Here is a 12,678-nt window from a genome sequence, read left to right as displayed (position 1 = left end):
AATTGCATATGAAGATGGAGCAATAGTCCAGCAGGTAAATCGCTTACTCTTGAATCACCAGCAACCCATAAGGTTCCTCTGGCATTGCTGGGAGAAATTCCTGAGTGCAGAGCCAGGTGTAAGTCCTGAGAATTGCGGTGTGTGGAACCTAAAACCCAAAATTTCTATATTATATTCTGTTTATGTAGAAATTTATGTAATTCATTATTTTAGTCTTTAATTGTATTATTTTGATTGCTTTGCTTCAGCTCTTAGTTTTTTTTTTTTGTTTTTTTTTTTTTTGTTTTGGGCCACACCCGGCGTTGCTCAGGGATTACTCCTGGCTGTCTGCTCAGAAATAGCTCCTGGCAGGCACGGGGGACCATATGGGACACCAGGATTCGAACCAACCACCTTTGGTCCTGGATCGGCTGCTTGCAAGGCAAACGCTGCTGTGCTATCTCTCTGGGCCCAGCTCTTAGTTTTTGAGACTTGTTAAAATAAATGCTAGAGGCTGAAGAGATAGCACAGTGGTAGGGCATTTGCCTTGCATGTGGATGACCCAGGACGAACCCAGATTCAATCCCGGCATATCATATGGTCCCCCAAGACTGCCAGGAGTGGTTTATGAGTGCAGAGCCATTAGTAACCCCTGAGCACTGCCAGGTGTGACCCCCTCAGCCCCCCAAAATGCTAATTTTATTTTTTATATTAATTTTAGAGATTTTTCTATTTTTAGAGTCTGCTCATATATTTCTGACATTGTTAATCTTTTAATTTTATATTTAATTAATGAATATTTATGATTATATTTTCTTAATCTATTCTTTTTTGACATTTTTATTCATAAAGCACATTCATTTTTATTCATAAAATATATTATTTTATTATAGACTTTAGTTTAACAATGAAGCTCATTAAATAATTTTACCAATTTATTTTTGACATTTAAATACTTTATTTTGGCATTTATCAGATAATATTTTTCGTAGTATCATGTCATTACCAATTTTTTTTGTCATACAAGAAGGCTGGCAGGCTCGGAGGACTATATGGGATGGCAGGGTCACACTCAGGTTGATTGTGTACAAGGCAAACACCTACCTGCTGTATTATCTCTTTGGCCCAGGTTCCAATTGGAAAAATTTGACCCAAACAGTTGTACAAAAAAATGCATTGATGGATATTATTAGTAGAAAAAGAGATAAACACACTGGAAAAGGGAACTTGATTGGAAGCCTCAGGAGAGAAAGAGTTCACGGACACAAAACAGATCAACTCATTTTAGTATTATAAATACTTGGCAAAAACATACACCTGGGTAGTTGGGAGTTATTCCTAGGATCAGCTCCTTGGACTGAAAAATAACAGAAAAAAAAATTTAATCCAAGGCACAGTGAGTGTTCAAGGAAAGGTCTCTGTGGATGTAAAAGAAAAAGTGAACCCAGGTTGCTGATAACTCCTTTTCTCCCTGGGATAAAAAGTTCAGGTGAAAAAACTGAGTCTTAGGTTGATGAAAGACAATTTTTTCCTGGGATTTCTTTATCTGAAGCAAAATAATGTTCATTTTTCACACTCTCCCAAGTTTGAAGTGGGAAAGTTCAGGCCTGAGATTCATCAGGGCTCCTTAGAATCACTTGGTAATGAAAGGACTTCATCAGCCATGCGCTATACTCAGGAAACGAGGAAGGAATATTACCTGTTTATTGAGATTTTTCTTGACCTAAATCAAAGAAGAAAAGGGTATGTACTCAATCATTAAAACATCATAGAGCGGCCTAAGCTATAGCAGAGAGGTTAGGCAGGCAGGCAGCTGACCTGGGTTTGGGACTCGGGTATTGTATATAGTCTCCTGATCTCCACTATGAGTGAACTCCAGCACAGAAGCAGGAGCAATCCCTAAGCACAGCCAGTGTGGTCCAAACACCAAACTAAAGAACTAATGTAATTAAGACTTTCCATCCCATTTCCATGGTCATAATCTCTTTGGGAATTAGAGCAAGCTTGGCTGAAGAAGAATCTATCACTAAGTAAATCTCTTGCAGGATCCTGAGGACCAGAAGCTTTTAAACATCCAGTGGAGAAAATCATTTCACCCTGAGGTTTCTCTATGCATCTTGCTCCAACCCTTCACCCACTACAGCATCTTTCCTTCCCTACAGTCTGATTCAATGAGTTCTAGAAATCTCTGGCATTGAGTTTCTGCTAGCCCCTTATCTGGGAAGATGGATAATTCGGCAGGAGGCTTTTATCTTTTCTTTTAAAAAAATTTTTTTGGGGGGGCCACACCTGTTTGATGCTCAGGGGTTACTTCTGGCTGTGCGCTCAGAAATCGCCGCTGACTTGGGGGGACCATATGGGACACCAAGCAATCGAACCGCAGTCCATCCTAGGCTAGCGCTTGCAAGGCAGACACCTTACTTTAAAAAAAAAATTAAAGGAAATCTGGGCCACAGTGATGCTCAGGGCCTATTCCTGTCTGTGCTTGGAGTGGCACCTATTATTCAGGAGATCATTTATGGTGCTAGGTCAGCCACATGCTAGGAAAGGGCCTTAACTTCTGTACAATCCCTCTGGCTCCAGAAATGCATATTTCTGCCAATCCTTCCCGAACCTGCTCCGCCAGCCTCCTTACCTTTCTGACTCTTTACATACAGGAAGACACCTACTCCAAGAATCAGGATCCCTATGAAGAGGCTGATGATTCCAAGTAGTATCTTATTTTGGTAAGCGTTAAATTCTGCTTCTGGAATGAACAAAGCCAGGATCAGTCTCATCGTCGCCTGCTGTACCCCTTCAGTTACTATCTGAGATTCTGAAGCCCAATGCCTGGTGGTAGACAGTCACCTTAGAAGGAAAATAGATTTAGAAAGAACACCCAAGTTCTGGAGATTTAGGCATTCCTTTAGAAAGAACATGCACTCTAGGACCAGAAAGACAGTTACAGGGGTAGGGAGCTAATCTTGCATGTGGCTGGTCTGAGTTTGGTCCCCAGCATCAAGAATGAGCCCTGGGCCCGGAGAGATAGCACAGCGGCGTTTGCCTTGCAAGCAGCCCATCCAGGACCAAAGGTGGTTGGTTCAAATCCCGGTGTCCCATATGGTCCCCCGTGCCTGCCAGGAGCTATTTCTGAGCAGACAGCCCGGAGTCACCCCTGAGCACAGCCGGGTGTGGCCCAAAAAAACACCAAAAAAAAAAAAAAAAAAAAAAAAAGAATGAGCCCTAAAAGCAGAGCCAGACCGTGGCCCCCAAACAAAAGAAGTGCATACATGCTGATTCCGCCCCCCCAGAGAATTCAGATCATACTAAAACTGTGGCGGAGATGAGCAGTCCCCCATGTGCAGAGTCATCTAGGTTTGAGTTGCTCTGAGTTTCTTTCTTTTTTTTTGTTTTTGTTTTTTTGGGGCCACACCAGTTTAATGCTCAGGGGTTACTCTTGGCTATTCGCTCAGAAATCGCCCCTGGCTTGGGGGGACCATATGGGACGCCAGGGGATAGAACCGAGGTCCGTTCCTTGGCTAGGGCTTGCAAGGCAGACACCTTACCTCTAGTGCCACCTCACCGGTCCCTGCTCTGAGTTTCTTACATGAGTGGAGAGAGCCTCAGTAGCTTCTAGACCAGAGACTGCCCAGTTTGGAACTAGTCTCAGGGGGCTTGTGTGGGGAAAAAGCTGGAGGTGAAAATGACTCTAGTGGGTGCCGGAGTGGTGGCGCAGCGGTAGGGTGTTTGCCTTGCCCGAGGCTGATCCAGGACAGACCTCCCCAGGGTCCCATATGGTCCTCCAAGCCAGGAGCGATTTCTGAATGCATAGCCAAGAGTAACCCCTGAGCATCACCGGGTGTGGCCCCCCAAACAAACAAACAAACAACCCCAAAGATGAGAGGAGACCAGAGCCCGAGTCTTCCCTTCTGTTCAGAATCAGGGTGAACTCACTCCACTCTGCAGAGATTGTGGAATCCAGGCTGAGGTGGTCCACTTGGCAGGTGTAAATGTCTCCCTGCTGGGGTCTTATTTTCAGGATCACCAGGTTCTGGAAGGTCCAGTCCCCGTTACGGATCAGAGTGGTGGACACAATCTTTGAGCTTTCTTCCTTTCCATTCAGGAACCAGCGGACTTCAATGTTACGAGGGTAGAAGTCTGTTATGTGGCAGACCAGCATTTTGGGGTGCAGCAGGGGCCAAGCCCTAGATGGGTAGATGCTTACTTTTGGCTTGGCTAAGAGGTGGAGAAAGGAAACAGTGATAATATTGGAGATTGCTAATCTTTCAGAGTTTTCATTATAAACTTACTTTCTTGACGTTTAAATTACAAATGATCTAAGTAGGAAAGTAAGTAAGGGCAGCAGCGAAAAACAGATGAACATAGATTTTCAAATACAATAGGCATGACTTGAATTTCATAATTGGAAAACGAAGAAGGAAAGGCTTTGTGGAAAATTTTGCAAAATTTTTCATGAGCAAAACTGTTGAATAATTTGGGGAGTGGAGGACATTTAGCTATGAAAACCCATCTTTCATTTTGTTTGTTTTGGGGCCACACCCAGCAGTGATCAGCGCTTTCTCCTAGAAAGACTTGGTGTCCTATTTCTCCAGTCCTGAAACTCTATCTTATCAGTGCTCTGTCTGAAAACTTAAACAATTTCTTAAAGGTATACAGGCAATGCCATTTTTTTTGTCAGGTCAGTCTACTCACTTTATATATATATATTGTTTTTGGGCCACACCCGGTGGTGCTCAGGGGTTACTCCTGGCTGTCTGCTCAGAAATAGCTCCTGGCAGGCACGGGGGACCATATGGGACACCGGGATTTGAACCAACCACCTTTGGTCCTGGATCGGCTACTTGCAAGGCAAACGCCACTGTGCTATCTTTCCGGGCCCTCACTTTATATTTTTATAAATATAAAAACTTTTATATTTTTAATAAAAAATATGGAGAAGGTGGAGAGATAGTACAATGAGTAAGGGGTTCTTGTCTTGCATGTAGCTGACCTAGGTTTGATCTCTGGCACCACATTTGGTCCCCAGAGCCAGCCATTGGTGATCCCTGAACAAAGAGCTGGAGTAAGCACTGAGCACTGCTAGGTGTGGCCCCCCCATCTCCAAATCTGAAGGAAGTCAAACACATCTCATGATCTATTATGCAAATAATGTATCTTTTCTGGCAGGTCTACAGAACCCAAACCTTCATATTAATGGTGGTACCCCCTGAGCTCGTACACTCTCAATCTTTTTTTCAATTTACTATTCTGCAATAGGTCTTTGCAGTTAACCTGAGATCTTCTCTAAATAATTAGATGTCATGCAGACCTCATCTTTTCTCCTCTTCACAGGCTTCTTCTATGCTGCTTTGAGGTCAATTTCTATACTTCTACCTCCTTCCTAGAACTAGGCAGGCTCTAGTTTATTTCAAGTAATTTCCCAAATCAGAATTTAATAAGGTAGTCCTAATATGGGAGTATAACTGAGCAGTAGGACAAATGCCTTGTATGTGGGACCCTGTGCTGGGTCTCTAGCATCACCAAGCACCCCTACCCCCAACCCCAAAAGGGCCAGGGCGGTAGCTTGAAGTGTTTGACTGAATGCTTTGCCTAGGTGTGGCCCTGAACTAAATAATTTAGTTCTGTCCTTCCTATCTGCTCTGCACAGAAACATGCTATGGAAGAATCTGATGAAAGCATAAGCTAGAACTCTACCTACATTTATCTTGTGTCACAGTGCCAAGTTATACCCAAATTGCAAGCTGTCTTCACTCAGATGATTTCTTTGTTTGGGGGACACACCCAGATGTGCTCAGGGGTTACTCCTGGATCAGTATTCTAGAATCTCTGTAGGCTGGGCTTGGGTGGTCCATATGTGGTGCTGGGGATTGAACCTGGATCTGCTGTATGAAAGGCAAATGCCTTATCTGCTGTACTGTCCCTCTAGGCCCTCACCAGGTAATTGTTTTTTAGATACAATTTGGTGGGGGTTTCTGAGCAGTGTTTAGGGGTCCCTGAGTCCACCTCCAGGGACATTCAATCAAGTGGCTATGTTCAAAGGCCATCAAGAATACCCTTGGTGGTGCTCCAGGGCTATATCCAGTGGTTCTTTGAGATTGATGTGCAGGGAATGGAAGGTGAAGCCTGTGCCCTGATTCTTCTTCCTCAACTCTACTTTATTTATTTATTTATTTATTTATTTATTTATTTATTTATTTATTTATTTATTTTAATAACACCCAGTGGAGCTCAGGGATTACTCCTGGATCTTTACTCAGAAATCACTCCTAGAAGTTTCAGGAAACCATACGAGATGCTGGAATTCAAACCAGGGTCTGTCCTTTGTTGGCCACACACAAGGCAAACGCCTTACCGCTGTGCTATATATCTCTGGCCCTCTACTTTAAGTTTTATAACTTCTCAGTTCAACCCATGATGCTTGCATCCCAATTCTGGATGAGGCCAGTTTTATTTCCAAATTGCACCTGAACACAATGTAAATCAGAACATTTATGGGTATAATTTAGATCTCAGAACATCTCATGATTTTATATTTTGCCTGGATAATACAAATGATCTTTTGGAAACATTAAAGCTAAGTTGAGAAATCAAATAGATTTCTGGAATGTGAAGCATATTTTACAAAGGTAAAAGATTCCTATGTGTCCCAAGGTTTCTTTGTTTAGAGGCCACAAAACATTTGTCCAATTACTTCTCAAACTTTATTAAGCAATAACACTAGCAGTTTACTCTGCTCTCCTCCTCTGCTTTCTTCATCATTATAATTTTTATTCTTAATTGTATTTTTCTAGATTAATTTTTCCAACTAGGGGTCCCCAAAATATTTCAAGAAGTTTAGAAGTAGAGATCATGTAATCAGGGGACCATAATACAAGTCAAGGAAACCAATTGTTAGGTGGACGTGCACAGAAAGAAAACTAAGTCAGGGGGCTGGAGAGATAGCATGGAGGCGAGGTGTTTGCCTTGCATGCAGAAGGACAGTAATTTGAATCCCAGTATCCCATATGGTCCCTGGAGCCCGCCAGGAGCGATTTCTGAACATAGAGCCAGGAGTAACCCCTGAGCGCTGTCGGGTGTTACCCAAAAACAAAACAAAACAAAAAAAAGTTTGGGGCCAGAAAGATAGCATGGAGGTAAGATGTTTGCCTTGCATGCTGAAGGACGGTGGTTCGAATCACGGCATCCCATATGGTCCCCTGAGTCTGCCAGGAGTAATTTCTGAGCATAGAGCCAGGAGTAACCCCTGAGCACCACTGGGTGTGACCAAAAAAATAAAAAAAAAGAGGGGCCGGAGAGATAAGGCGTTTGCCTTTCATGCAGAAAGTCATTGGTTTGAATCCTGACATCTCATATGGTCCCCCGAGACTGCCAGGAGCGATTTCTGAGCATAGAGTCAGGAGTAACCTCTGAGCACTGCCAGGTGTGACCCCCCCCCCAAAACAAAAAAGAAAACTAAGTCAGAAGTTACAGTGGTAGGAAAAAAGTTAAGAAACACTGGTCAATATAATAGTAACAGTTTCTTCTTCTTTTTTCTTTCTTTTTTTTGTTTTTGGGTCACACCCGGCAATGCTCAGGCTCTACACTCAGAAATCACTCCTGGCAGGCTCGGGGGTGTGGGGAAGGAAACCATATGGGATGCTGGGATTTGAACCACCGTCCTTCTGCATGCAAGGCGAACGCCTTAGCTCCATGCTATCTCTTCTGCCCCACAGTTTTTTCTTTTTAATATTTAAATTATTTTATATTTTAACATTTAAAAATTTACTTGAAGCATTATGACTTACAATTCTGTAAGGATAAAACTAGTAACAGTTTTGTTGGCATTTTTGGTCAAAAGGAGGTGCTCAGTGCTTACTCCTGGCTCTCTGCTCAGGGATCATTCCTGGAATCATATGGAATGCTGAGGAGGTATATGGGCTAACCACATGCAAGGCAAGTGACCTGCCCAATGTGCTCTGTCTCCAGTTTTTTTTTTTTTCTTTTTTCTTTTTTTTCTGTCTCCAGGTTCATAGTACATTTCCACTCTCTCCCATTCACTTCATAGCTCATTCCATGCAGCTGGCACTGCCATTTTTCTCCTTAGAGAAGATTCGTAGAAGTGATGTCAGCAAGTGTGTAGAAAAGAAGGTTCCACATTCTCTTTTCCCACAGACAAACCCAATCATAAGGAACCAGCAGCAGTAATTGCTAGTCCCCTGGGGCTACAGAGATTTAAGAGGCAGTTTTGAAGGAGCACTTGAGTGTTTCCTTCGACATTTCTCCTGCACTCAGTACAGCACCCTCATTCTTCCTGAATGCAGTCTCAAGTACTCTAACTCTTCTGGCTGTAATTGAGGGTCTAATTTCTCTAACTCTTCTAGTTTTTGAGTGTGCTGGTAGGCTGCCATTACTCCTTCTTATCACCACCACCATCTTGCTCCAGTGATAAAGGCAGATCCCAGGAGTCTCCTTGGAAGGAATTAGATTAGGGATCTAGTAACTGAAATTTGTTTCTTTTCTTTGCTCAGCGTTCAGACCTTCCCTAATAGTTGTGGGGAATTCATATTAGTGTGAAGCTTCATACGTATTTGGAACGGGGGAAAGCCTTCAACACTTGCTCAGTACTCACTGCTGACAGGTGAGTTCTAAAAGCCCTAGAGATGTCATGGGTGTGGGAAGCTTTCACTGCAACCTCACATTAATTGTAAGATTCATTCTCACATGTCTGATATCAACTCCAAGGTTACAATGGTCTCCCTGCGTAAAACGAGTTCATTTTATTTTTTACATCAAAGGAAGCAAAAATGCAGCATCTGGAAGTACTGGCACTGATGCTTTTGAGAAAATTCCATGGCTATTGTGCCTGCAGAAAAGGGACTGGCACCAGGACTGGCACCCTGGCCTCAGTCAGGCCCATTTCTCAGCCTTTATACTTCCTGTCTGCTAATAGAAAGAATGTGAGAGATGGGGGCTTGCAGGAATGGTATTGGGAACCAAATAAAGAAACAAAAATATAGTCCATGCCGGAGGATGTCAGGTCAAAACAAAAACAAAAACATGTTGTTTAGGGCCAGAGAGATGGCATAGCAAATAAGGCACTTGCCTTGCACAAGGCCCACATTGTTCAATCCCTGGCAACTGCAATTGGTCCTCTGAGCTCCACCAGAAGTTATCTCTGAGCACAAAGCCAGGAGCAAGCAATAAGTATTGCCAGGTGTGGCCCCAAAACCAAAACCAACAAAAGTAATTTCATGGATGACCATTTAGTCAGAGGAGTTAGAAGATAATGAAAAAGAATGTCAATAGCTTAAGGGACACACATGTCACAACACATTCATATGGACAAATATACACATTATGGGCCACTTAGAAGATGAGAGAAGGAGACTGTGAGAGAAATAAAAATACAATTAAATTTAAAAATAATTTCGATAATGTCACAAATGTAGGGAACGAATGCAGGAATTCAAATGCAGGAAGCTTGAATAATACCAAAAAGATTATTTCAAAAAAAACCCATATTAAAACACATTATAATTAAATTGTCAAAAACAAGAGATAGTTTTGAAAGCAGCAAGACAAAAGCAACTTGAACATAAAAGGGTGAACTCTCTGCCTATAAGATTATTAATAGTTTTTCAGGAAAAACATTTGCAGAAAGAATGGAAGAGCATAATCAAAGTGCTAGGAGGGAGAAAAACCAATGAAAATAGCAAAATCTAGCAAAACTATCTTCAAAAAAAAAATGAGTGAAAGGGGCCAGAATAAAGGCACAGTAGTTAAGGCACTTGCCTTTTTCACAGCTGACCCTGGTTTGCTCCTGGGCACTCCATTTGGTTTTCTGAGCAATGCCAGGAGTTCAAGAGTGATTCCTGAGTTCAGAGCCAGGAGTGATCCCTGAGTACAGCCCAATTGTGGCCCCAAAACAAATAAAAATAAAAATAAAAAAGGGAAGATAGAGGCTTTCTGAGAATATGTGAAGGGAGCTGTCTAATACAAAATGCTTGAGGAGTTTTGGTAGTTGAAATGAAAAGATTTAACACTGGGGCTGGACTGATAGTATATTGGATAGGTCCCTTGTTTTGCATTCAGTTGCCAAGAATTAATCCCTGGCATCATATATATTTTCCCCCAGCTGAACACCAAAGAGTGATCTCTGAGTAAGACAGGAGTAAGCACTGAGGACAGCCAGGTCTGGCTAAATAAATAAATAAATAAATAAAATTAAACATTAAATGATAGAATAAGACATTGACAAAAATAATGAGAGGAAAATAAATAACGAACACAGAATACTGCACTAATGGGACCAAATATGGGCAAAGCATTTAATTCTCGTACGTAAGTTAAAAGATAAAACTAAATACGGCACATTGTTAAAGGAAATGAAAATACAATCATGTAAATTGTGACAACAATAATGTTACTCTTTTTATAACCAACACATAATCCCAAATATCAGAATAAAGAGTCCCAAAATAAATACAAGGTTTTAGTCTTGGAAGATAACTGATTTCTGACAATGACTAATCTTCGTCAATAACTAATTCCAAAGACACAGAAAAGGATTATTTCTTCAATCCATGTTGGGAAGTGTGGCTAGCCACTGGGTACTCATCACCTTGTCTACTGGGGTTCATCTCCCAAGCATCTGCCTCAGTGGTCCTCCAGCACTGGGTGGTTTCTTCTCCACACCCCGGGTTGCGTTTGCAGGTGCCAACACCACCTCCATGTGCACTGTCCCATTCTTTCTTCCCTGTCTCCACCCCCTCCCACTCTGCACCCCAGAATCTGACCATCAATTCACGCTCAGCCAGTTGGGGGCCTGGGGGCGTGGCCTTGGACTACCCTCTGGACCAGCACTCCCCTCCCCCAAGTGTGTACCCCGCGAGCTGGTGGGTCGGTTAAGTCCTCTGGCCTAGCTGCCCGCTCTGGGCTGCGCTGCCCCCAGACCCCCAGCTGTCCCCCACCCTCCCTGGTCCTTCCTCACCTAAGTGCTTCAGGACCAACTTCTGGTCCAGCCCGTAGTTGTGCTTGCAAACCCGGTTCACCTCCTCCCGTGCCTGCTGCAGGATCTGCGGGATACGGTTCCATTCCTCGGCTTCGGGCTGTCCCAGCTCGGTCACCGCCACGTACTGGCCCAGGTCACTGTCGAAGTTGAGGAACTCCTCGCGGTTGTAGATGTACCGGTCCACCAGGCGCTGCTTCCCGTTGGACTCGTAGCACTCGAAGAGCCTTTGCAGCAGGTAGTTTTCTAGTTTCCCCCCCAGGGAAGTGCATTAAGAAGGGTGAGGGTGAGAGAGAGGAGGGGAGAAGAAGGGTGAGGGTGAGAGAGAGAGGAGGGGAGAGGAAGGAAGAGGGAGGGAGAGGGAGGGAAGGGGAGGGATGGGGAAAAGAGGAGGGAGGGGAAGGGAGGGAGAGAGAAAGAGAGAGAGAGAGAGTGTGTGTGTGTGTGTGTGTGTGTCCCTCCTTGAACCCAGAACTAAGCAGAGGCTCCCCCTGGGCTCCTTCATGGCCAAGGCTGTCCTCACAATCCTTGTCTCTACTGTCTTTTGAGGCTGGCATCCATGAGGGCTTGGAAGGATCTGGATCCTTCTAGGCAGTGGTGGAAGCTGCTTGGCCTACTCATCTTCCATCTCCTGACCCCAGCACCTCCTAGAAGTTTCTCTCCAGTATTCTGGGCTGGCTGCTCTGGTTCCCGGCCCTTTTATCCCTTCCAGGAGCCTGTGTATTCCATCTCCTTCCCACTTCCCAGTCCTCCTGTTACTCTCCCACCATCATAAATTCCTTCTCCCATTGTTGACCCCATGTTGGGGGGTTTCCCTGACCCCGACCCCCATTGTTTATCACCACACAGATGAACTCTTATGGAGGAGCCTGGCATGACCTCTCTCAGCCTCTTGCTGGGCATTATTCAATGTCATTCAAACCCTGCTCCTTCCTTCTCCCTTCCCACGCTCCTCTCTCCAAGGCCTCAAGTCCTCACGGCTGGCCATATTGCCAAGGACCTCACCTGGGGTGCACTTACCTGGAGTGGTCTTGCCTTGGGTCACAGGATTGCTGAGCAGCATCAGTAGAACCATCAGAACCACCAGCCCAGGAACTTTCGGGACCTTCAGGGACATCGTGGAGCTGAAATGATGATGGGATGGAGAGAGTTGATATCAGAGAAGGAGAAGTCATGAACTGGAGCTCCCATCGAAACTATCCGAGCAGGAGCCAATTTATCATCTTTCATGGTCTTGGGCTGAACAGACTCTGAGAAAGGCATCAGTGGACAGGACCCTTCAGATGATTTTTTTCACGATGCAGAAATTTGTCATTAAAACAGTTTTGATGTGCTGAAGAAGATAGTAAGACTTACTTTGAAGCCCTAAGTCATAAGAATATTGAAAGATTGTGCTTTCTTTACTCAAAAGAGGATCACAAGTGTTTGGTATGTATAAAGATGTGTATAAAATGAAAATAATAGTAAAGAAATAGAAAACAAAAATAGACCAAGGCAAAATTCCATTGCTGAAAATTATTATAGCATTTATGAAAAATTTTCTAGACTTCAAAGCCATAATGAGATACAATCACACATCTATGACCATGGATGCTACAAGAGCAAAACCCAGAAAATAATGTGTTGGTCTTCGTTTGGAGAAATTGGCACATTATGCCGTGGGGATGGGGTGCAAAATCTTGCAACCGTTATAGAAAAGCAATATAGAAGTT

At 43.6% G+C, this 12,678-nt stretch overlaps 1 protein-coding gene across 1 annotated transcript; it reads right to left on the bottom strand.

Moving 5' to 3' along the window:
* Positions 1–3,581: 3,581 nt before the first annotated feature.
* Positions 3,582–12,083, bottom strand: LOC125995813 (HLA class II histocompatibility antigen, DP beta 1 chain-like). The gene is made up of 4 exons (XM_049764795.1): positions 11,987–12,083; positions 10,949–11,212; positions 3,913–4,194; positions 3,582–3,649 (listed from the first exon to the last, which is right to left on the bottom strand). The coding sequence occupies exons 1-4, from the start codon at positions 12,081–12,083 to the stop codon at positions 3,582–3,584; spliced, it is 711 nt and encodes a 236-aa protein (XP_049620752.1).
* Positions 12,084–12,678: the final 595 nt, after the last annotated feature.

The sequence above is a fragment of the Suncus etruscus genome, chromosome 18 (assembly GCF_024139225.1).
Source record: "Suncus etruscus isolate mSunEtr1 chromosome 18, mSunEtr1.pri.cur, whole genome shotgun sequence".
Classification (NCBI taxonomy): Eukaryota; Metazoa; Chordata; class Mammalia; order Eulipotyphla; family Soricidae; genus Suncus; species Suncus etruscus.
The sequence above is the reverse complement of the archived record's forward strand: the minus strand, read 5'-3'. Positions and strand labels throughout refer to the sequence as shown.

Excerpts from the sequence above, each read along its gene's own strand:
- LOC125995813 (XM_049764795.1), bottom strand. The coding sequence starts at position 12,083 with ATGTCCCTGAAGGTCCCGAAAGTTCCTGGGCTGGTGGTTCTGATGGTT. Across the intron at positions 4,195-10,948 it reads GTTGGTCCTGAAGCACTTAG|CCAAGCCAAAAGTAAGCATC; the intron begins GTGAGGAAGGAC and ends TCCACCTCTTAG. Across the intron at positions 3,650-3,912 it reads CACAATCTCTGCAGAGTGGA|CTTTTTCCCCACACAAGCCC; the intron begins GTGAGTTCACCC and ends TTTCACCTCCAG.